Source organism: Lepisma saccharinum, chromosome 26 (assembly GCF_977018435.1).
Source record: "Lepisma saccharinum chromosome 26, izLepSacc3.1, whole genome shotgun sequence".
In the NCBI taxonomy this organism is placed as follows: Eukaryota; Metazoa; Arthropoda; class Insecta; order Zygentoma; family Lepismatidae; genus Lepisma; species Lepisma saccharinum.
In genome coordinates, this window is record NC_139254.1 from 10,124,631 (window position 1) to 10,151,109 (window position 26,479).

Sequence of the window (26,479 nt, forward strand, 5' to 3'; positions counted from 1 at the left end):
TCAGATGAAGCGACGTTTCACATATCCGGGAAAGTAAACAGACAATGTCCGGATATGGGTGTCGGAAAACCCACATGTCGTGTTACAGCACAGAAGGGACAGCCCGAAAGTGAAAGTTTTGTGTGGCTTAAACACAACAAAATCATTGGACCGTTCTTTTTCATTACCATTACGTCAACAGTGTACCTGGACATGTTGAAACTTTACGTTGCGCCTCAGTTACAGGAATTTCAACCATGGGTAGTGTTTCAACAAGATGGTGCACCGCCACACTTGGAGTTAACAGATGGATCGGCAGAGACGGTCCCATATCATGGCTACCGCGTTCGCCGGACATAACCCCTCTTGACTTCTTTTTATGGTGTTACGTTAAGGACACAATGTTTAGTTCACCAGTTCCTGATATGCAAACTCTTCAGACACGAATACAGGATGCTATAGAGACGGTGACGGAAGAGATGTTGGCAAAGACATGGAGAGAAATTGAGTATCGCGTAGACGTTCTAAGGGCAACAAAGGGAGCACATGTCGGAGTGTACTGATAACAAAACATTATGAGTTAAGCTACCATTTCCAACAAACCGCATATCTGTATCTAGTATAGTTCTTTAGCAATAAAAGTTTGTAATCGGGAAAGACTTTATGCTCACCCTGTAATTACATATATAAGCATGTAAATAGGTTTGGTAAGATATATTTTGTTTATATAAGCTATTATATGCCTACGTGGATCGGTTAGGCAGGCCAGCTTTGATGCTGTTAGCATGTATTTCCCAAGGTGCTAATGCTGTCTCTAACAGCTCGTTGATTAGATGAAAATTCTGTAAATACCAACGCTCAAGCCGTAACTCAAATCCAGGAACTTTGGTGGCGAGATCGAGATTCGAGCGCTCACACGCTCGGTCGCCGTAACCGAATTGCGCACACTTTAGATCCAGGATTGCGCACAAATCTCACTGACCTGTTTTGCGCACAGGTTTTGATCGAACGTTGCCACTTTGATAGCTTTAAAGTCTGTGCGCAAAACTGTTTTTTTCTTTATACAAGAAGAGAGAGAGAAATTAGGAATAAAATAGTAAATCTCTTAAGGATTAAATAAGAAATATAATTTGACCACTAAATGTAGCAAGTCAAGATACAATTTTCATACCAATTTACATAATACAGTAAGTCACTATTGATGTTTACAAGATACAATTTTCATACTAATTTACTCAAAAGTTAGGTTAGGTTAGGTTAATGGCTGCTCAACAAACACTTCTGTCAATCGAAGCTCGTGACCTTCGGTATAAATAAGAAGATACACCGACCATTACATTCTAGTCCACCAATCAGGTTCATCCTCTATGCCTATCTAATGCTACCCTTCCAGCAAAAACACGTGTAAGTCCACCACACACACACACATACAAACACAACAGAAGTGAGAACGGCTTGAGAACATTGTACATCTGACAACATCGCCTCATTTTTTGTGCGCAATCCTGTACATTGTGACAGCTTGTCAACGGCTTATCAGATAGCACTGATAAAACAGGAAAAGTGTGCGCAATCCGACTGTAGACCGCTCGGTTACTGAGGCGGCACAAGTAAAAATTATTATTATTATTACTTTTACTAGTATTATTACGCATAAATCTGTAATCCTATCAATAACAATACTACCTCGTATTAATTACATATTTGACTCTCAGTCTTCGAGAACCTTCCAGATGGCGCAGTGGTAGCGTCGTCGCTTTGTAATCAAGGGGTCCCGGGCTCGATACCCGGTGGAGGCACATAGTGGTTCGGATCCCACTTTAAACTGTAGTTCCAGTCCCGATTAGCCTTACTGTGCATAAAGTGAACTTAAAACACGAAATCAATCGAAATAATATAAAAGGGAGCGCGGTACAAGGTCTGACTGATCAAGCGAGGCACCCAGGTTCGATTCCAGGAATGTGTAATTTCCAGTGGGAATTTGAACCCTGGTAATTTGGTCATAATCTTCGTAGCCATACCCCCCATTCATCTGTATTTATATCCGTGATATATTATGTTCCTTCTCGCTTGCTTGCAACAATGTACTTTTGAGTGTATACTATCTGCTGCCAGGAGATATCTTCCCATTTTATCTCTGTATGTGTATGCATACACAAACACACACACGACCTGTGTATATACAGGGTGTCTCATAAGTAATAGCACAAACTGACACAGGTAAAAGTACACGATAATAGAAGCCAAAAAGTCTCAGTAAATATTGGTCCGCAAACGAGCCGTCTTCGAGATAATCGCGAATGTGTGGTTACAAGTCGCCACTGACTTCATTGTTTGTAAACGTCGTCCTAGTTGGTAAAATGCTAATAATACAGTAAGAGAAGTCATTGGAGATCTCATGCTTGCCTGTGTACTGATTGAATCCATCCTGTTTGATTCCAACGCCACCTCTCGGCAATGTTCTGTTTTGTAAACAAAGAGCAAACCAAGGAACGCGCATTGAGTAAAGCACTCGGTGTTTACAAAATGCAATCAGTGACGGCTTCTAACCACACATTCGCACACATTATTAGCATTTTACCAACTAGGACGACGTTTACAAACAGTGAAGTCAGTGGCAACTTGTAACCACACAATCGAAATTAACTCGAAGACGGCTTGTTTTCAGACCAATGTTTACTGAGACTTTTTTGCTTCTATTATCGTGTACTTTCACCTGTATCAATTTGCGCCATTACTTTTGAGACACCCTGTATGTACATTTATATTGCCGACCTTCGATTTCACCACTGAAGTTCCCAGGTTTGATTCGCGGCCTGAGCAGAGCGTTCTTTGCGAATGTCCTTTCATCAATTTCCTGTGCTCTTCACTCACTCGCATCTCACCATCAAAAGGGGCAGAAAAACAACGCTAAATTACAAAATAATACATACAGTCACTGGCAAAAGTGTGACATCTATATTCTGAAATACTAGCTTCCCCTGAACAGTGCTATACATGCTGCGTAACATTACGACAATGAGCTAACTTTCAGACCGAGTCTTCAATACAAGTTAGGCAACACACATTAGATGTCTTAGGTTTTGCACGTGACTGTACATACATTCATATATATTCTTAGACAGTTTTTGTAGCCCACTTACGCTAAGAAATCAGGAGCCATGTGTCAGTCCTGGCGAGGCATGGACGTTTCTCTGTGTGTCAGTTCATCGTCCGTGGCCTTCGTCACGGTTAGCACAAGAGGTAGAAAAAGCGATGTAAAAGAACTAACACTCTAGCTTTCTTAAACCCGAAGGTTTATGGCTGCAGCTACACACGCCTTCCAAGAAAGAAAGAAGGAAGGAAAGAAAGGAGGGAGAGAGAGAGAAAGAGAGAGGGAGGGAGCTTCTCTCTTTTCTCCCCCGCTCTCTAGCTTTCCTCCCCTCTCTCTCTCTCTTTTCTCCCACTCTCTCTCTCTCTCTCTCTATCATCTCTTTCTACTCTTTTCCTCTCCCTCCCTTCTTTTTCTTTGCTTCTCTCTTTCTCCCCTTTTATCCTCTGAGAGAGAGAAAGAGAAAAGAAAGAGAGAGAGAATCTGTTCCTATCCTGTGCAAGATCAATCCAATCTTTTCCATCCCTACCGATTTCCTTTAGGTCCATCTCAACATTATCCCCCCCCCATCTTAGTCTTGGCCTTCCTACTGGTCTCTTACCATCAGGTTTCCCAACAAGACTCCTCTTCCTTACCCATAGAGGACAACGTAACCAAAACGAAATGAACGTCCAGCAGATCCTAATTTAAAAATAAGGAAAATTCCGAATTTCAAGGTCACAAATGACGTCACAGTCTATAGGGCGGCAATACTACTAACGCGTCCCCAGTAACCGAGGAGGAGCATCATGGCATGGAGTCACACTTGGCGACGAGCTCCGGCAGAAATCAACCCCCCGGCAGAGGGGATCGATCGCCGAAATGCCTGACAACGGGTCACGTGGTGAGGACGTTCATTGAGCGAGTCGTCGTGTAACGTGCATGAATGCCTCCGCCAAAGGCCACCGTGGCGATATCCCGACCTCGTGTCTCGGGGATAACCTCATTGTTTCCGGGAAAATGGGGCGTCCCTGGGAAGCATAACTCTAGAAAATCGAAATTGTGGAGAGGTCAAGGGCCATCTGGTCTGTAGGGCAGCCGAGAGCAACAATATTTTTCCGCCAATTACAATTAAAACTGAAAAGTCTCTACCGCCTGATCTTCTACAATTGCATAATCCATAAATAATGATTTTCATTTGAAAAATCATTTTTGATAATGTTGCTTACTTAAATCGTATTTCTTTCATTTAAATAGATTTTTTAATATTTTTTAAAAAAAAACTAGCTTTGAGTTGTTTGTATGGTTTTTTGCACTACACATATAGATACATACTTTTTTTTATATATGTAAATGCTATTTCTGGTAAACGGCCCTGTAAAATATTTGAACAGTTTGATTAAAGCAAATAAGAAATTATATGTAAATATACATTTTTTGTTTCTTATACAGTGCGTTCAACGAAAAACCGGCTCCGAGCACAAATATATGAAATGTTACAATATAGTGACTGGTCTATATGCAACCCAAATGAGAAGCGTGTCTTTTGGGTTGCATAACTATCAGGAAAACTAAGGTCCACTCCACATGCCCTAACATAACCAAATGAAACCTAACCTTAGGTTTCCTGACAGTTATGCAACCCAAAAGGCACGACTGTCATTTGGGTTGCATATAGACCAGTCACTATATTGTAACATTTCACATATCTTATCTCGGGGCCGGTTTTAAAATGTACGCACGGGGACCAGTTTTTCGTTGAACGCACTGTACTGTAACATGTTTTTTTTAAAGTTTAATGATAATGACACTATTTATGGTTTAACATGATTCGTATTTTGTATATAGGATTATTAAAAAAGAAAGCAGATTTCAAATGTTCATTTCTCACGAACTATAAAAGATATAAACACGTGCCATACGCCAATGGATAGGGGAAGGTTCAAAGTTTTATTGTTGAATGTTTTAATGTATGCACTCAACATAAGCACCATGTGTTGCCCGACAAACATCAAAACAGTACTCCATTTCTTGCCACACACGAATTAACTGGTCCCTAGTAATTGAATTGATACAACAATTGGATGTGTATTGAATGAAACTAATAGGCAGGATTATAAAACGTTGATGTATGGCACGTTTTTCTATCTTTTATAGTTCGTGAGAAATAAACATTTGAAATCTGCTCTTTCTTTTTGAATAACCCTGTATTATTCTACACAAAATGTTTGCTATTTTTTACTATAAAAATGATTGAGAGAAATTGAACTGTGTTTACAGTTTACATATTAAATTTCTTTTCGTATGAGTTTCACCCAATCAGTGTACATATTTTGTTTCTTAGAGCCTAATAAAAACCATTAGTAAATGATTACGAGATTAATGTATTTTCACCAAAAGTGATTATGATATCTATAAAATCCTTATCTACATAAATTATTTCTTCAAAGTGATTTAAATCACCTCATTTACGTAAATCCACCTTAATTGTAAGCTCATTTCTCTATTGCATCAGGTATAGTAGGTGGAGGCACCGCCAGCGGGTGGGCACTAGCCCCCCGTGAAATAGTTTCGGCTACCCTAAAAAATTTACATGAAAAACTTTGGAAATCGTTTATAGCAGAACACCATTCACACACACGCTGAGGAAATAGAAAAGATAGAATGAAATATAAGAATGGAGACAGAAAGCAAATGAAAGAGAAGGAGAAATGAAGAGAATAGAAATAGAGGAGAAAAGATTCAAAGGGTAAGGAAAGTGAAAAGGACAAAGGAATAAAGAAGCAAAGAAGGAAAAGTTTAAATGGAAGGAGAGATTGGTTGATTGATTGAGTTGGTGTTTTAAGTCCACTTTATGCACAGTAAGGCTAATAGGGACTGGACCTACAGTTTAAAGTGGGATCCGAACCACTCTGTGCCTCCACCGTGGAAGGAGAAACAGAAAAAAAGGAAAGAGATAAAAGACAGAGAAAGGCAGAGAAAGATAACGATAGAGGAAATGGGAGATAAATATGGAAGAACAGAAGAAGAAAGAAAGAGACAGAACTTCTAGAAAAAAACAAAGAATGAAAAGAAGACATAAATAGAGAAAGAGTGAATCTTAGTAGACAAGAAGCAGAACATGAAAACTTTTCATTCACGTAGTAACGAAAATGCTTTTCACTTTGCAAATCGCACAGATCTCCCCCACAAATCGTCTTTCGACACAAAAGGCTTAGGTTTAATAACAGGAAAATGTGGGAAAATGAACCTATTTAATAAAAGGGATTTAGCTGATATTACCTGTAGAGATATAGCCTTTTACTGAATTAAATTTGTTAGAGGTGCTTATGCTGTACCAATATTGATTCTCAGTTTATTTTCATTATTTTAATAATATAAATATCGTCACAATGAAAGCTAAACTTGTCCTAGATTTGGTGTTTTAAGTCCACTTTATGCACAGTAAGGCTAATTGGGACTGGACCTACAGCTTAAAGTGGAATCCGAACCACTTTGTGCCTCCACCGGGTATCGAACCCGGGACCCCTTGCTTACAAAGCAACGACGCTACCACTGCGCCATCGGGGAGGCCCTTCGAAACTTGTCGTGATGTGATAATGAATACTTGGAGATTATAATGTTAAAATTTCATCTTCATACACCTAAGAGTTCTGGTGAAAAAGGAACATGAAGTTACGGCGATTAGGCTAACATTTTCCAATTAGAGACCAAGCACCTTTGGTTAAGAACAGTGGCCATAGTGAGGAGGAAAACACTGAGGCAGGCAACTGTCCCCACACGCCCCCCATAATCGCCGCAACCAAGTTTATTTCCAGGCACGATCAGTCGACCTGCCCACATTCATACGATCAGTAACTTTTAAAAGGGCCTCTTCCATTAAGTGAGTTCAATTGTCCTAAAGTTTGCCTTGAGCGCAATTGTTCACGTTCAACCAAGAACTACTTGAACAATAACCTTCTGAGCAACTTTTCATTGGACCACGGCATCGAATCTCATCGGTTTTTCTAGATCGGAGAAACATCATTTTTGCTAATTAACATAAGAATAAATTGTGATCGCCCTCCCCCTTTAAAAACTAGCAATAAATCTCCAATGACCACTTGAGTATTGGGTGATAACTTCACAAAGATCAAATACAACCAGCGATAATGTTTCTGTCAGTCAATAGATGGCACAAGTAGTTTTCTAAAATATCATGTTCATTACGTCTACTTCGTTTTTACTTCTCGACAGTATTTGGAAAGTTAGTTATTAAACATAATCGAGTTACACTAAGAATTACTTTTCTCTTATCTCTACTTTGTTACGGTTTCATTTATTGTTTTTGAAATATGTGTCAGTTGCAGTTATATTTTAATGCTGCTTCCTATAAATTATAGCTCGAAGTACATCTTGCACATACATGGCCTGAACTGGAGGTTAGATTATTACCAGTGCATAGTTAGAGATCGATTAGTTCATTGAACTCTCCAGCCTAATTATTGCCTATTTTTGTGGGAGCAGGAAAAGGTCGCTAGGTGCCGTGGCTTGCAGCGAGTTGATAGCTTCCTGGAGATGAGGCCTTGCTCGAAAAAGGTTTAATATCCATCTTGCACATACATATTCCTTTTCTTGTTATTGCCGACGATGATTATTTAAAATGTAAACTAATTGTAATTAAATTGTAGTAAACCTCAAATGTTTTAACATGAAAATATAGAAGTTAGACAATTTGCTCATAGCAAATGTACAAATCTTAGAAAACATAATTTTGTTCATTACTGCTGGGTTACAGAAAAGTAATTTATACTTTCGTTACTAGTTACCTGAAAAAGTCCCGACCCTGTGGCCGAGTGGTTAGCACATCGCCCTGCGAGGCCAAGGGTCCCGGGTTCAAATCCCGGTCGGGTTTGGTTGTTTGTGAATGTCCATTCATCAATTTCATCATTTCATCACTCATCCCCATCTTCGCAAATTAACCAAGAGGCACAAAACGCGAAGTAAAATAAACTAAATCAAATCAAATCAAAATCAAATCAAACCTGAAAACGTAACAGAGTTAAAAGTTAACTCGTTTCTACCAAACACTGCTTTTAGAGCCACATAGATACTATATGATGGCAGAAAAATACAAAACAGTTTTAAAGTAAGAGAGGTACGTTTTTTATATTACCAGATGACTTAGGACAAGGTAGAGATGTATTATCGACATCATGTTATGATTAGTTAGTAGGACGACCCATTTCCGAACTAATAACCACCAACCCCATGTAAGAGCCATCTAGAAACAAGAACGTAAAAGTGGGGTGTTACTGTATACTCACTTGCGATGACGATGAGTCACTCGGCCACTGCCACCTTCGCATCTCCTTCTGCTGCCTTCTCTTCTTCTTTCCAACCATAATGGCACTAGCACCGAGAACACTACCACTAACACCAAAACCTTCAACTTACTTTTTCTTACTTATTGCACAACATCGGTAACAAGGACAACCTCGAAACAACACACCTATCGCAGAACACACACGTAAACAACAGCGATAACGGTGCACAGGAACTACATGATCACACTCTAGGAACAACAGTAACGAATTACCAAAATGTCACTGTATACATTTTTTTCCCAAACCATATCGATTCTGAAAAGGGGGCGGTTTCGTAACATTCCTCACATTATCACGAACGAAAGAGGGGGTGTTAATGTAACACTCTTAACACTACCGCACGGGGGTGACATGAAGTATAATGATCACATGGGCTCACTGCATTTTACCGAGTCTGTCCTCATACTGTTCTGAATCATTAGATGCAACGCTGGGGAGGTATAGCGGTGGAAAAACCAGTGTATCACAACGAACGCTGTCGTGATTGGTCAGAGGCAATAATATCGCGTGCTTCTTATTGGCCCGCTGAGCTGTATTGCGTGACTGGCATGAAATATTAAAATCCCAAGTCATCCAGCACGATAGAAAGGCATGCTTCCTATGACGTCACGCGAACTAACGTGGGTATTCCTTGAATCGAATGTACCGTTCGTAGTAATTTTCTTTAGCGTGAGGCAGTTGAACGCCAGGATAGGGAGGGTCTCTTTTAGCTGGGGTCGGTCACCATTCTTGGTTTCACTCGATCGGTTCGGAAATCTATAAATACGGTTTTCTGAAAGAGCCCAACCTATCTGACATTAAGAAGAGGCTATTGGACGGTTTTGTGTGCATCCTGTACCCAGTATTATCAAGAGAAATCGCGCCTAACGTCCGGCGAACGACAAAGTAAATGATAATGCAAACACTCACAAACACATGTACAGGTGATTATAAAAAAATGTTAACACTATATGCGAAATAAAGGAGGAAAGTTTGCTGCAATGACACGAATTTTTTCCTGTTTATTGTGCGACAGTCTACTCAAATATGTGTGTTACAACAATTTATTCAATAAAAAAGCAAACGTAGACGGTGAGTAGTACAGTTTCTATTTTCCATAAAGTGTTAAATTTTTTTGGAATCACCCTGTACATATACAGGGTGGAACCGAACTCTATCGACAAACTTTCACAAGTTGTTCAGGGATGTTGGCTGAGTCTCTCGATATAAGGAACCCATGGTGTCCGGTACCTTATTACGGAGTAATGCCATGTTGATGTGTTATAATTGTATAATATCCTTTTGACCGTGATAGATGGGTTCAGATAGATTACAAAGAAAAATTAATCAACTATTCATCACCATCTGAAATATCATGAATAGTAAGTATAGTATAGTACAGTACACTGTATAAGGCCTCCTCGATGGCGCATTGGTAGCGTCGTCGCCTTGTAATTAAGGGGTCCCGGGTTCGATACCCGGTGGAGGGACATAGTGGTTCGGATCCCACTTTAAGCTGTAGGTCCAGTCCCGATTAGCCTTACTGTGCATAAAGTGGACTTAAAACACAAACTCAATCAATCAGTACACTGTATACTCTTCAATAGGTACTGTTTCACTAAGACAGCTGTTAAAAGAAATGTTAAATCACGACAAATTGTACAGAAACGGAGCATGGACTGTTGCACAAACTCTATCATCCCAGGAGATTAACACATCTTCAGCGGTTGCAATAATTCTAGCAACCAGGTCCAGGGGAGTGTCGTGCAGTAAGCAAAACCGTAGCAATCAGTCAAATGGTACTGCGCCGAGCAAACACGCACAAAGGTAGTGGAGTTTGAACAAACAAAAAATGCAATTACTCTGTAATAAGGTACAGGGGACCACAGAACCTTGTATCAAAACACTCAGCCAACATCCTCGAACAACCTGTAAAAGTTTGTGGTAGAGTTCAGTTCCACCCTATATATATAGGGTGTTTTTTTAGAGTGATAGAACTTTGAATTGAAATAAAACACATAAAAAAAAGTTTGAAGCCAATTGTGTTTTTATTTGAAACATAACTTTTTGACATTTACTTTTTGAAAATAATTTCCGGCATATTTCCACCACGACTAGCTGTGATGAACCGGATTCGATCAGTCCAATTTTGAAGCACTTTTTTAAGTAATTGGGGGCGTATGTCGTTAATAACACGAGTTATGTTGGCTTCCAAAGCGTCAATTGTCGCTGGTTTATCAGCATAAACCAGAGACTTTAGATATCCCGAAGAAAATAATCCAGTGGCGCTAGGTCACATGATCTTGGTTGGCCAATTCACTGACAGCACCGATATTTCCGAAGTGCTCTATACGTTTGGCGAACAGAACATTGATTTTGGAAATATATTTCCACAATTTGTAAACGTTGTTGCGGCGCCAGTCTTTCCATGATCATTTGCCAATGCTCACTGATATGAAATGACAAAACAACATGTCATCAAAACAAAACAAATGACAGCTATCCCTATCGAAAGTTCTATCACTCTTAAAAAAACACCCTTTATATACGGACATATTGAACGGGTTTTAACGAAACAGGTATTCGGATGCCACAAATTTTTCTTTTATTAGATTGAAGTTAACACAATATATTTTACATAAAAACAATGTCGAGTTAATAAAATTGAAAGTTAACCCCTCTGTAATAAAATGAACATTAAAAGATTTTATTTCTTCTTGTTTCTCTCTTTTTTTATAATTTGTGGGCGGTTCTGGAAAAGAAACATATTCCACTTCACAGTCGAAAGTGAAACAATAATGATATCCGAAAGGCAGCGCCATCTCTGATCGCCGGAGAGAACTAGCAGTGAGTAGAATATGCCCTGGTAACGTAAGGTAAAGAAAGCTAAAAGGTAAAGTTCCCTGTGTATATGGCACAGTACCATGAAGGCACATTTAGGGAATATGCCCTGCGTGCCGTAAATGAGTACAAAACTGTGTGTAGAAAACTATTCACCATTTTAAGCATGGAAGAAAGGCAAATACAATCCGAGCCGAACTGAAATCTTAGACGTGTTGTGATAGGTGCTCGATTCGCGTCTCCGCCAATAGGAGGATATGATTTCATTTGATGTGATTTTTTTATTTAGCGTCGCTTTTATGCCACTTTTGGCTAATCACGACGAAAAGGATAACTGATGATATGGTGAAATTAATAAAGGGACACCCATGACCATGCCGGGATTCGAACCCTGGACACCTGGCAGCGCAGCGCGCTGTGCTAACCAGTGCGCCACATAGATCGGTTAGAGATAGTTCATTTGAACGTAAATAAATATCAAAATGCCTCCTCATGCGTAAAATAAAACTAAGTTCGTTAAAATTTCAGCGGAAGAAAATTAGCTAGCTCGGAAAATAGTGTGTACAATACGGAAACCAGATTAGAATTCCACGAGAGAGCATTCTAAATTTTAAAAATATTCGTGAAACATCACACAATATAATCTACATGATTGCCTACCCAAAGGATTAGTTGTAACGCCTTCACCTTGTGTTCAAGGGGGCCATGGGTTGGATACCCGGTGGAGGTCCATAGTGGTTCGATACCTTTTAAACTGCATGTCCAGTCCCGATTAGCCCATCTGTGCATAAAGTCTCGTTAAAACAAAAACTCACTTGATGAAGAGCATTCCAAAGTTTCTCCCTGATGAAGGTAGGAAAGCTTACAACACTACGTTCGGCGATTTAGCATTTTCAAATCTGCGGATAATTAAGAAAAATTGTTGTGCCAGATATTTGAAATATTCGTAGCGCATTGGTAGTCGATTCACGATCTCTCAGGTGATAGTTCCTTGCACTTTATTTTCTAAAATATAAATTCACACATACATATATTTTGTGGCCGCGGTGGCTCAATCGGTAACGCGTCTGACTACCATGCTAAGGGTCCCGGGTTCGATCCCCGGCCGGTTCAAATCCGGGAACTTTTCTAACGTTGGAAGCGGCCCCGGCGCCCACCCAGCGTCGAATGACATGGGTACCTGGGGGAAACCCTGGGGGGTAAAGGCGGTCAGGGGCGTGATGCTGATCACATCACCCCCACTCACGACCGGATCAAGAAAGTGTGGGGCGTTACCCCGACATCCCCATACGCCTTCATGGCGTGGTGCTAAGCACAGGGGAGTACTTTACCTTTTACCTTTTTTACATACATGTAATTTGAATTAATGTAAAAACTGGTACGGAAGGTTAAGACAACAGGCATTATCGTAACATACCCTTCGCTATGTGGGATCGAAACTATTGGGTACTGTAGCTCACTCATCATTCATCCGTGATTATGGAGCAACTCGCTGTACTAATGGTAAGCTTGATGGTAAGGTGCGAAAGGTGATAATTAGACACACATGTGAATGGCAAAACACAACACTTGAGTTTTAAATCCCTACAGACTGGATCAGAATTGCTAGTGGAAAATGGTATACCTGTCTCTGTATAGTAGCTGAAGTTCTGCGAAGAATGGTTATGATCGTGACTGTACAAAGAGTCTGATTTGCGACTCCATCCAACTCGTGCTTGCCCTTATCGTACTTCTGCCTCTTTCACCGCAATGCTCGTAACTGACCACTCACCACCGTCCTCCCAGACATTTATTCCAATCGAATTTACTAAAGAAATGCCGACTCAGTTACCTGTCGTCTCTTCCATGATTGCAATTGTTTACACCTGCTTACAACGATGGCGATCAAGGAAGCTCGGTAATGTTTGACAAGACATTCCTTAGATGTTTCTAGATATTTCCTGTCTGGAAAGGTGATGGCCAGGTCTCTGTGATTTGGAGTTCTTTGTACTTAATATTTTCAATGATTTTATAGATTGTTACGTTATGTATGAAAATACACTGTTACTATGAAAAATACGATATTGTTACGAGCTGAGAATGTCAGCGTTGCCAGCAAATTTTCTTCCTGTCGTCTATCCTTCGGCAACGTAAACTATTGAGCTAATGAAGATTTTCTTCTAATCTAATTCACTTTCTACTTCTCTAGTGATTAGCATTTTCTGTTTGCAGTTGTAGGGACATGAAAATATAATATGTTAGCTTAACGTCGAAGGATTAGCTTAACGTCGAAGGAAAACTGTTGTGAACTATTGGTCTTTCTTCGTTTATCATTCTTACTGCGCCTTGCACCGCGGGGATTGCGGGAATGTTATTTAGGCCACTGGTTCCCAGTTCGAGTCCTGGTCTGATCCTGGGTTCTTACGTTTATGACAAATATCATCTAATCGTCATTCATCATCGTCGTCGTCGCGATTAGGCAAAGTGGAACAAAGAGACGTAAAATAGAGAGGATGGTGGGTGCGAGCTGATTGAACGAAGGAAAATCTATCTTCGATTCCCTTAATGAGCTTGCATACCAGCATCTGATCAGTTTTACCTAGAGGGCAAAGGTGAGCGGAGCGTGGTGCTGATGATATCACGTCCACTATAACGTAATAATCTATAAAATCATTGAAAATATTAAGTACAAAGAACTACAAATCACAAACATCTAGCCATCACCTTTCCAGACAGGAAATATCTAGAAACAACTGAGGAATGTCTTGTCAAACATTGCAGAGCTTCCTTGATCGCCATCGTTGCAAACAGGTGTAAACAATTGCAATCAAGGAAGAGACTACAAGTAACTGATTCGGCAATGTTTAGTAAATTCGATGCGGTGATTGTTCGCCCAGTTACGAGCATTGCGGTGAGAGAGTACAATTTGGGCGAGAACGTGTTGGATGAAGTCGCAAGTCAGACTCTTCTGTACAGTCACGACCATAACAATCCTTCGCAGAACTTCAGCTATTATACAGAGACAGAGGTATACCGTTTTCCTCTAGCCATGTTGATCCAGTCTTTGAGGGAATAAAACTCAAGTCTTGCGTTTTGCCAGTCACGTGTGTGTAGTTGTTATCCCTCGATCGTTACCATCAAGCTTACCATAAACAGCGAGTATGCCATTAGTTGGGGATGAATGAGCTACACCACCCAGAATCGATCCCACATGCCTGAGGGTATGCTACAATAACAAGCCATCATGTCACTGAGCAATGCATAGAAGAGCACAGTGACGGCGATCAGGGGGGCAGCTGCCCCCAGTTTCTTCCACTTTTGCCCCCGCGCTATGCTAAACCTTACCTACCAAGGGCAAATAAAATCTCCTTGCCCCCCCCAGTTTCGGTACCTTTCCCCCAAGTTTTGGAACCCAGTCGCCGCCACTGGTAGAGCACTTTCCTTTAGCTTTAAAGAGAACGGTGTTTGAAACCGATAAAAGGTACATAAACTGATGGATATTTTTGGCTCACCCTCAGACCAGTGATGTGCCGTAGACTATAAGTTAACGTCTACATGCGTTGTCTATACGTAATCTACGCGTAGATTACATTGGGTTGTAGTTTACATACACTACGTAGACAATCTAAAGTGCATTAAAATTAGTTTTCAAGGCTTTCATGAAAAGAAAGTGGAATTTTCAATAGTATTTGTTCCTAACGAAATGAAAAGAATCCTATTTACAACAAAATTTCTCTTCTCTTCTATTATCAACTATGGAAGAAGATAAATAGTATGCAAAAAACAACAACAGATGGCAGTCGTGAGGCAAGAGTGGTCTTTTCCCCATAATACACTAGAATATTTCCTATGTTAGGTTTTTTTCCTAGATGACAATTTGTTCAAATTTGGAAGAAAGAGTATGAAAATTTCTTCTCACACATCAGCAACTGATACGCAGTATAATTTTATTTTAATTTCCCGGCGCCCTTTGCTAAGTTATCACCTTTCGCCATGTTGTTTACATAGATTACGTAATCTACGTGTATAAAATAGTCTACGTGTAGAATGTAGACTATCGTTGTTTACATGTAGACGTCCTCATTCTTACGACTCGACCTTGACCACATAACAGAATGAGAAAATAAATTGGGGAAATGTTTATAATGATAACGAGCGAATAGGAACAGAAGTAAATAGAGATTTTCGGAACGTTAAGGAAATCTAAAAAGAATAGGATGATTGCCATAAACATACGTTTAAGGAGACAGTTTCTTTTTCTTTACGTTTTTCCCTGTTTCCCCACTTGTCATTACCATTGGTGTCACGATCTTCACCCTGCCATCACCCTTGCCTCGTACGTGCTCACCCTCACGGCAGTGTTTCCACATAAAGGGAATTTCCCATTGTGGAGGGAATTTCCCACTTTCGAGGGAATTTCCCACTTTCAAGGGTATTTCCCAATTTGAAGGGAATTTTCCATTTTGGAGGGGAATTTCCCTTTCTGGTTGGAAATTCGAACCACAATTTAAGGCAAAAAGGGGAAAACATAAATTCGATTACAAGTAGCAATATTTGAGGCAAATTGAAGACATTTGAATCAGAATTTGAACACTATATATTAGGTTCCAATTTCGTATCCACTATTATTTGTTGTTCCTTCTTATTTCTACTGCTTTGAGCATAAGTATCTATTTATATTTTGTTTGTGTCACGTTTACGTCACGCATCTACGGCTCGGCCTCTGTATTGAAGTGGTTAGAACATTGTGCTACGACGCCAGGTGTTCCGGGTTCGAATCCCAGCCTGCGTATCCCCTCATCAATATCATCATTCATCCTCATCTTCAAGATTAGTCAAAAGTGGTAGAAGTGGGTGCTAAAGGAAACTAAATCAGTCTCCATCTACGGTTAATATCAACAATAAAGATGAATGATGAACTTACAACATGGCCAATGCCTAACCACGGTTTGAACCTGAAACATCTTGCCTATGTGACATTTTTTTTTATCATTTTTCATTAATGAAACATGCCAAGCGAAAATACTACTACTTATCATCATTATAATTATTACTATTATTAAGTAATTTTTTCTATGATGGGAAAAATTGGGCGAAAGGGAAAATTTCCCCCTTGGAATGGGAAATTATGCCCTCATATGTGGCAACACTGCCTCACGGCTCGACCATTCTCTCACCCTCACGCCTCGACCTCACCTTTACCCTCACGACCAGACCTCACCCCTCACGTCCGGAGGGTGACCACCCTTGGACAGGGCAAACAGAAAAAGCCTCAACTTTTAAACCATTGGCCAAATACCAGCAGTTTTACATCGACATAACATAATCTCGTCCAAACACAATCCTTTTACAAATTCCCACGGTGAATGACAATTTTATAACATTACGTCAATTATTAAATTCACCACTGCACAGCACCGGCTAATACCTCATCCAACAAAGCTGCATTCATGGTTTAATTCTGGTCTACATTTGTGTGCAAACCTCCCTCCCCCCCTTATCATTAACTCAATAGTTCCAGGGAAGCGGTTTCTACACATTACAATGAAATTAACAATGAAGGTATGCAACCGTGCATTGCATGCCAACATACACGGTTGTGGACGCATTAGGATACAGATTTTCGTGGAAGAGTGGTGTGCAGAAATTCTAATCAATATTTAAGCAGAACTACTACAAAATAGCATACGAATACATAGGTCACGACGGTTTTCACGTCACGTAAATAAATGATGAATACAGACTCGAAACCGGGTTTTCCGTAGGAAGGTTGTGATTGGACAACAGAAATATTAGACCTGATTTTCTTCAAATTGTACAGTCAGCGGCAATAAAAATGGACCCCCTATATCCGGAAACACTGAATTTCCCGCCAATGCGTTGTGTGTGTTGCCTAATAATACGGGGATAGAAGAATATCCTAATGAAACGTTGCTTATCGCCGTAGACGTAGGCAACACACATAACGCACATTGCAGGGAAGACAGCATTTCAGGATATAGGTGACCCATTTTTATTGCCGGCCAGTGTACATTTTGAATTTCATATGGATGTACACCCAACGGCAAAAGAAACAGTAGGCGAATTGTCCACCACCATTTTCATTTAGTCTGAATTACACAATGTGATGACTAGGGCAAGGATTTTCATGACTTATCATATTTTTCTTGATAAGGGTGTTGTGTTCCCTAAATATATAGAAGAAACTAATTGAATTAAGGTGCTTTTTAAGGGCATATTTTGGCATATTTGGCTATTTATACGTGATACAGCACATTTTGATGGATTTTTGGTCAGATTCAGCATATTTTCGCTTTTTCAAGAAATATACTGTCATTTTCCAAGTGTTTCCCATGTTCTCTCGAGAGTTTTTTTGACTGCAGCAAAATCTTTTTCATTTTTATTTGAAAATTTACCGAAAGTATTTATTGTGCATTGCAACTCAGGGCTCATAAAGTGAACTAAAAATAGTATGAATGTTAGATATAGATTCTAGTGCATATTTTGTAAAATTTTAAGTCATTAGAGCATATTTTATTTGGCATATTTTGGCTATTTTTAGGTCTTAAAAATCCTAGTCCTAGTAATGAAAATGAATTGAAATAATGACGTCAGTAAGCAGAGAACAATGACTGCTTCGAACCAACATAGTTTCATTCCTTAAAACAACACAGGACGTAGAATAAAAAAAGCAATGAAAATAGCGGTGAACAATTTGCCTATCATTATATTTGATGTTGACAGTACAATCAAGGACAAGAATGTGTTCTAACAGCCAAGATGATTGATTTTGAGTTCAGGAACAACCAACAAGGAGAGAATCTTGTCTGCATTTTTACACACTGGAAAATTCACAATCATTATACGATCACGTGCGTAGTAACTCTGCAGAATTATTTTTCGTATGTACAGTCATCCGCAAAACAAAATTGAGACGCCTACGTCCTTGGCGTTATGTATGTTGCGTAACTCTACGTCGAAGGCTGAAGATGTATTGAATATTCGCTATTGCTATTCACTCATAATATTCCAGGGTATAGCTGTTTCTCTTTATTGCTGATGACTGTATTTTGTTTCTATAAACTGGAGAAGAGCAAGGGAAAGGTGTAGTGACCAAAAAAGGGGAGTGAGAATGAAGGCAAAGTTTGGACTTACATTTTGAAGTGGGATTGAAACAACAGTGGAATGTTCCTCCACTGGGGATTGAAACCCTGGACCCATTGATTACAAAGTGGCAAGTTATATCATCGCGAAAGCTATGACAAGGGAAGGGGATAGAAGAGAGAATGAAAGATTGAGAAAAGAGGGTGACATAGAGAGAGAGAGAAGTAGGACCTTAAGCGTCGCCAGAATTTTTTGTAGGGGGTTCGGGCAAATGATTAAAGTTCAATAGTATAAAAATAATACGTATCATTACCACGGTTATAAATGTAATTATACAATAATAGTAGAGCAGTGGGCCGGGTTCTGCAACCGAAAATGGGGCTCGATGGGGCTCGCCTTAATGGATTTCTCTCGTAAGGCATGAGCCCCATTTTCTCGCAGTGTTGCCAACTCCTCACTCAAAAAATCACCGAGGTTTTTTTGGGTTTAACCTAACCTCAAGCAAGGAGCTGGCAACACTGCTTGAGGTCTGCCTTGCAGTGTTGCCAACATCTTACTCGAAAAAATCACCAAGGTTTTTATTTGGTCTAACCTAACCTCAAGCAAGGAGCTGGCAACACTGCTTGAGGTCTGCCTTGCAGTATTGCCAACATCTTACTCGAAAAGTCACCAAGGTTTTTGTTTTGGTCTAACCTAGCCTAAAGCAAGGAGCTGGCAATACTGCTTGAGGCTTATTCTGCAGTATTGCCAACATCTTACTCGAAAAGTCACCAAGGTTTTTATTTGGTCTAACCTAACCTAAAGCAAGGAGCTGGCAATACTGCTTGAGGCTTGTTCTGCAGTATTGCCAATATTTTACTCGAAAAGTCACCAAGGTTTTTATTTGGTCTAACCTAACCTCAAGCAAGGAGCTGGCAATACTGCTTGAGGCCTTACAGTGCATAAAGCAATTTGCCTACTGGTATTTTGCCATAGCTTTTTACAAAAAAAAAAGAGAGAGAGGGAAAAGTTAAACAACCGACAGTGTTGCCAACACCTACCTACAGCTTTTTCTTACTTGGCAAGGGCTTAGCCAAATTTATATATTGGCGTAACATACACACACTGGGCAATAGAGCCGACAACAAATATACACTGCCGTAAAAGAGAGAGATGGATGGATGTGTGTGCGTGTGTGTGTATAATATGTAGCATTATTAACTAGATTATGTTGGCAACCCACCTGCAACTAAAAAATAGAGATGCCAATGTTGCTGTAAGATAAAGAGAGAGACTAAGCTGGCAACAGTGGTGAGCGAATATGCATTATTTCCAAGTTCTGGGTGCCAATGTATATCGTGACTTTTGCAAACCTCTCTCGCGGCAACGATGCGCCACACACACACGTACGTACTTTTTTTTATTTTTGTATTGTGACGCAAACAAACAAATAATAATTGTTGTTTTTTAGGATGCCTGGCCCCTAACCCCGCCAGGGTGCGTGGTGCCCAACCCAAAAAGGTTCTAATGGCTGCGGTTCTAGATAGCCGCACCTCTGTAGAGTTTCACGTGTTTTTTTTTTTCCCCCAAACTTCCATGAAACCCTACAGAGGACCTCCGTAATGCATGCAACATGTACTAACGACTCTAGTGTTATTTTGATGTTGTAATATTTTTGGATATAGAATTTTGTGAGATATAGATAATAATAATTATGTTTATTATAATATTTTTTGATGAAGATGGAGAATGTATGTGTGTGTTACAAATAAAGTTGCATGCTTATTTTTTCTAGTGTGTGTGTATGTGTATGTGTTTTTGATGTTCGACAGCATCTGAAACGATAAAAAAAAAAATTATTGTTAATTTTCTCATGTAAAAACACCAACAACAAAATTTTTGTGCAAATTTTCTGATTGTTTTGTGCTATAGTGCATAAAAGATATTGTAACTGATGAAATTGATATTGTAACTGATCTTGAACTAGTGAAATTTTCGTATTGTGCCATTGAAACTGATTGTGCTAGTACAAAAATTTCTTATTGTGCGAGAAAAAATGTTAAAAACTTGTTAAAACTGCTCTGTGACCCTCTCGTTCTTCACGTCGTGGACGAAGGACTTCTCGGCGACCAGGATGACGCTGCACACGGTGTCCTCGGGCAAGGCTTCGTGGAACTCGCAGACGACTTTGATGTTGGTGCGATCGTTGACCACCACCTGCTTCCTCTTCGTGGTATTGATGACGGACATGGGTCTGTGGGTTATGAATTCGCTGGGCGTGTAGTACATGTCCACGTTTCCCTCGGTCACACGTTTGAAAGAGGTGTAAGCTTCGTAAAGTTTTAGGTAATCGTCTTTGGTCATGTCGAGGTTGTAATTCTCGCGCGGGAACACTTCGTTTCTTCCATTCTTCAGATAAACATTCTTGATCTTGCAGTTGTCGAATTTGCTGGAATTTTTTTCCTGATTCTTATCGCGCCCGGTCTGAAAGAGCACTACGACGAAATCTGGCATGTCGAACTGTATGTTGTTGAACTGCGTCGTCACGTCGAATTCCATGTGACTTCCCGACGCCATCTTCTGCACGCACTGGTAACCGTGAAAGTGAATCGGTACCTGCGGACTCTTCAAGATCTCTGCTTTGTACTTGAGGGCGTAGTTTGTTTCGTATTCCACGATCGGCATTCTCAATTCCATGCTCCGGATGACGCACTTGGCCGCTTCGGGTAATGTGTTGGCTATCGGCGTGCCGTCGGCGTTCAAGTTGGTGTATCGCATCAGTGCGTCGTTGTCGTTGGCTGCCCTTCGAAACGTGACGCGCAATCCCCCCTTCCACATGATCTCCTTGTAGTCCGAGAAGAATCCCGGCAGCAGACGCATGGGAAAGAGCACTGTGTGACTTCTCGTCGATATTTTCGTTCCCGCTTCGAATCCTCCCGCCTGGTAGTATGCTGCGTCTGTTTTGGATAATTTCAAAGTTCCCACTGCCGTCGACGTGATGCCTGGATAGTCTATTCTGTCTATGACGGTGTTGTGTTTCCTCACCTCCACCTGCGAAAACAGGTGAGGCACGAAGTTGTCCACGAGTATCAAATTTGCATTGGGCGGAAACGCGTCCCCGCTTTCCTTCTTCACCACGTCGAATTGAAGGTAGAGGTCTGCTCTGTGAGGATGAACGAACCCATCACCTACGTCAACGTCGTATTCGATCTCCCTGTTCGCTTCGTTGAGATTAGCGAACGTGCGACGGTTGGGAGGAAAAGATTGCAATTCGTAACTTTCGATTTGCTCCATTTTCACTATGTGTGTTATTTATTATACGTTGATCTCCACGATGGCCGTCGTAGTGGCACCTGCGAAATCCACCACATCTCCTTTCTCGTTTGTCACCACCAACTCTATGCCGTCTATGCGGTTGCGGCATACTGGAAAATAGATCGGCGAAGAGGGTGTGTAGATGATCGGTTCCATGAATTCGGAACTGGGTTTGAACGTAGCTATGATTCCTGTCTGCTTGTGACTTCCTAACAATCCGTCCGAGGATTTCGTGATCATGCCTTCCGCCACGTTGCAGTGAACGTTTAGAGTTTCTATGGCCAGAAATTTAGGAATGTTGGTTGCCGTATGTTTGATGCCAGCTTCGAGTTTGGTGTCGTTCTCAAAACCTAAAAGTTCTCCCATGGTGCCCAGGTCCACGGCCTCCGTTGCCGACACGATTTCCACTCTGTGCGTGACCGAATTTTGAGAAAGGTACGTGCCTTTGGGTAACTGAGCTTGCAAAGTGGAAAGATTGTATTGGCCTGGCGTGACGACGATGTGTTCGCTTCCGACACTAATTTTGTTGTTGTGCTGCGTGACGTTAGGTATGAGGTACATGCTGTAGAATGCACGCAGAGCTACGGATTTAGGATAGACGATGTCGTCGTGCAGCGTGAGTTTCAAGATTGAAGATTCGCTCGTGAGATGGAACACGCCCATCGTGTTTCAGGTTCCACAATGCTTTCTGAAAATGCTCCACCGACGGGTTATTTATTTTAGACATGTATGCGAGAACGGAAAGGCATAGGTGGCCGCAGTTAACATCGGTGAAATCTTGGATGCGTTTGTCATTGTAGTAGAGGTTGGCAACACTGAGATACTTCACCAACCTGGCAGGTGGTGTGCCACCGAACGAATCGAAAACAAATGCTTTGTCATCGTCAATTTTGAGGTAGCATATCCAATGTGTACCACGATTTTTGTAACGGTCCAGGTTGACCACGCCATACTCCTTTTTCTTCACAGCAGAGGGTAGAGAATCGGACATGAAAACACCTCTGAAGTTCCTTATTCCCAACGGTTCGATCAGAGATTCAATATCGAAGTTGGACAGGGCTTCTTCTTTTTTTTATATTTCTTCAAAGCATCGAGGTTGCTTTTTTGTTTTTTGGTTATACCTTTCCCCTTTTTCTCCATAGCCAGGTTGTGACGTTTTTGTTCTTCCAATTCTGCCTTGTTCTTCTTCGAGTCGATGATGGTTTTTGCGATGGCGGCACTTCCGCCGGCCAAACTTCCAACGGCCCCTAATGCTGCCAGAATGGCTGGGATGCTGAATATGAAACCTCCGATTTTTTGCTGTTTTCGCGAACGCTGCAAGCGTTTCAATTGAGGTGTGCTGAGAAGTAATTTCATTCCGTGTCCTTTCGTCAAGCAAGAACGTTTCTTCTCGCGTTGTTTCTTGGTGAGTAACCCATCGAGGGCACCTAGATTTTTCAGATTGGAGTATGGTATCTGGTACACGACACCCTTAGGCTTCATGTTGATGCTCTATATGTTATCTTCACGATATGTTATTTATATATATGTTTTGAGATTTTTTTGCTTTGTGTAATTTTTTTGGTATGTTATTTATATATAAATATTCTGAGATTTTTTTGGTCCGTGTAATTTTTTTCAAGGATATACTTTGCGCAGAGTCGTTACACAAATTCTATTACGTGCTTTGTTTTTTTACCAAGAAGTTCTTTTGTACCCTTGTACACGATTCGAGTTTTGTTCTCGATTAAAATAGCTAGCTTCTCGTTGGATAACATGTCAGCGTATCGATCTGGTAAAAATAGACTGTATTGTGCGTTGAGCAACAGACGCGCCTTGGGACCATACTGGGTAGAAACAATTGAACCGGAAGTTATCGTGTAAGGTTTGTCCACTTCCAATTCCCGAATTTTTACATACTCTACTGACAAATTTAGCATTTGTTTTAATGCTTGGAGGTCACTCATTTTTTCAGTTGTCATATCGAAGAGAAATTTTCAGTGTGTGTGTTAGAGAAATTTAGTTTTTTTTTCACGATGTGTGTTATTTATATATACCGAAGATTTTTTTCACGATGTGTGTTATTTATATATATATTTTTTTTCACGGTTTGTATCGAAGATTTTTTTTGTGTGTGTGCGTTAGAGGAAGAAAGTTCGTGCTTCGGAAAACGCAATGATGTGCGTGATGATTTCTTCAGTTTCCTGTTTGGACTTACACCAATCATCAGTATATCGTCTTCTCCCCTGCCTCGCCTCGTGCAGTTCGTCTAACCTATCGTTTAATTTTTCCCCCGCAACCGAAAGAAGAGTGTCAAGATCACCGCTCCTCATTCCACTGATCTCCCGAAGATGGCCCTTGATAAGCATTTCACAAGGGATACGAAATTTCGGAGTTGTTCTTGCTACGTGTAAAAGTTTCCCTACATCCTCGCAAGCGTGTTTGAATATTTTACATAGCAGTTCGTGCGGCAAATCGGTTATGCAAGACATGTTGTTATTATTTCTTTTTTTACTGTATGTTATTTATTTATACACCCCATCCAAATTTTTGTTTCGTGTTCATGGCGATGGTGGTGCCCAGTGCTGCAACTCTTTCTCCCAGCGAAGCGTCTCTACTAACGAATCTTTCGAAAGCTGCGTGCTCTAACTTTCTGTCTGCTTCGTGACGTGCATTCAGATCGGTGCGAGTGGTGTTGTAGGCGATGTCGTGATCTTTGCATGCGGCGTCCAACGGATTCACACCCTTGTCTCCTCTCTTCAATCTTTTCTCGAGTTTGGTACCCGGTCCGCAGTACTGGTAGCCGGGAAAATGCATCTCGAAAGGTAACTTGTTGATGATGTCGTTCACGAGTCCCTTTCCTTCGGCCACGTTCCAGAATCTCGGAGGCAGCGTGTTGATAATTTTAATGAGGTAACCTATGCCCTTGTCGTTGTTCACGATGAAGTTGGAAAGTTTTGTGCTGATCATGTCCACAATTCCTACCTTCTCGTTGTAGAAATTACGATTGCCTGCATTCTCCTCTCCTGCAATAACCAACAATCGGTCTATGAGCTTGCGCACGTCGTCCACCCACACAAACTCTTTGGGCAGGGTGTTGTAGAGTTTGACGCCGCTGCCTGTTTTCACCTGGTTCCAAATCGGTTTGATGAGATTTCTGTACTTCTCGCCGCTGCTCGATTTCACCCTATTCTGCGAGGCGTCGTTGTTCTGGTATAAGGCATCCGTCATGATCAAAATTTCCTTGTAACTCTGGTAATCTTCGTCAGTGTAATCTTTCGGCTGCTTTTTGGCAACGAGTTCCCACAGTCCCACCGTACCCGGATACCTGTTCCAACTATCCTTCTCGCCTAAATTAACTTTAATGTCGTTGCCTTCGAAGGTCACCTTCGATTTTCCAATCTTCCAAACCACACCGCCACCTTCGTTGCTCTCCATGCTCGGATACAATCCGAACACTTCATCTTTGTCGAATTTCCCCGTGCTCAGGTAGTCTCGTGCCAAAGGTCCCAACTCGATTTTATCCAAAGACGACGGCGTGCTACCTATGGCTCGACGTCGTGCCGGTACGTCCTTCAGTTCGAACGGCGTCGAAGGAATGCTCGAAATGGGCGTGGGTACGGTGTAACTTTTAGCTGCAAGTGGTACGAGTTCGTTGATCAAATTTTTATTTTGTTCCGTGACGCCTTTAATTTCTTTACCTAGATCGCTGATGGCGTCGATCACAGGTTGATCTTGACGTTTCTTCTCTTCGTAGAATCCGCGATTCTCGGATTTCCAACCTTTGAAACGTTTCGCGAGGTAATCGCGAAGCTTGAGATTTTCGTCTTCGATTTTTCGTTTCGTCATAGCGTTATTTATACACGTCGTTTCTCACAACGTTGCAACGTTTAGAAAGTCGTTGATTTTGTTTCTGTATTTTCCGTCGTTGGGTTTTCTCGTCATGTCGATCGTCGCGAATCCGAAATCGTCACTGTTCCAACAGTGGGAGCAGCAGCGTTCCGAAAATTGATTGTAGTTCATGTCTCCGCCTACGTAGTCATCGTACGCGTGCTTCAGGTTGGTGTGATCTTGACGAAACAAACATATGAAATTAGCGTTGTCACGTACTAACTGTTTTGGAATTTTGGAAAACGTTTGAGCTAGGAAGAAGCAATCTATTCCTTTGTGACGACCTTGCGTGAAAAAATTGCGAATTTCATTTTGATTTTCCAGGATGACATCGTCGAACACAACGACTGAATTTTCACGACAATCGTCGAGTGGTTTTATTTCCGAAGCGAACGTTGCAATGTCCAGACCATCGTACAGTTTTATCAGTTGCTGGTATTTCGCTTGTTCGAGACTTTTCGAAAATACGTAGAGGTGCCTGTTCTTCCAATCTAACCAATTCGGTGCGAGGAGAAAATTGTCCACGAGCAGTGTTGTTTTCCCACACCCTGAAGGGCCTACGATTAGACAACGGATGCTGTCGGGAAGCAACTCGCCGTTCTTTTTTTTCGTTTGACTTTCCGAATCAGGTAGACGTTTCACGACATTCCACGCACTCATAGAATCACTTCGTTCGCGTCGATCCAACTCTTTTCCGGAAGCCCCAGCCATTTGACAAACAGTTTGTCGCCTTTCCTACGCAATACTTTCTCGATGAGGTACGTGTCGGGATGTTTTGTTTTAGAGAGTTCCTCTTCGTAAAATCTTCCTTTCAAAATCTCGCCGCTACTATCTTTTATTATATACGTGTGTCGGTTTCCGGGTAAAACTCGAACCACCGTAAAAAGTTCCGTGCTCCAATTTTTTGTGAACCCCTTCTCGAAGGTGCGTTTGAATTTGCTGATCCTCACCTGGTCTCCAATTTTGAATTTTGATTTCTTGGTAGTCGTGGGAGTGT

General features: G+C 41.0%; 1 protein-coding gene across 5 annotated transcripts in view; it reads right to left on the reverse strand.

The window, feature by feature from the left end:
- Positions 1 to 26,479, reverse strand: part of RhoGAP100F (Rho GTPase activating protein at 100F) — an 858,958-nt gene that overhangs the window by 385,773 nt on the left and 446,706 nt on the right. The window contains exon 1 of one of the 5 annotated variants that reach the window (XM_083112159.1): positions 8,356 to 8,606. The exons of the other annotated variants lie outside the window; for them this stretch is intronic. Coding sequence (XP_082968285.1) covers positions 8,356 to 8,433 — 78 coding nt within the window. The 5' untranslated portion in view covers positions 8,434 to 8,606. Of the gene's footprint in view, positions 1 to 8,355; positions 8,607 to 26,479 lie in introns of those variants that run through there. 5 annotated transcript variants of the gene reach the window in all.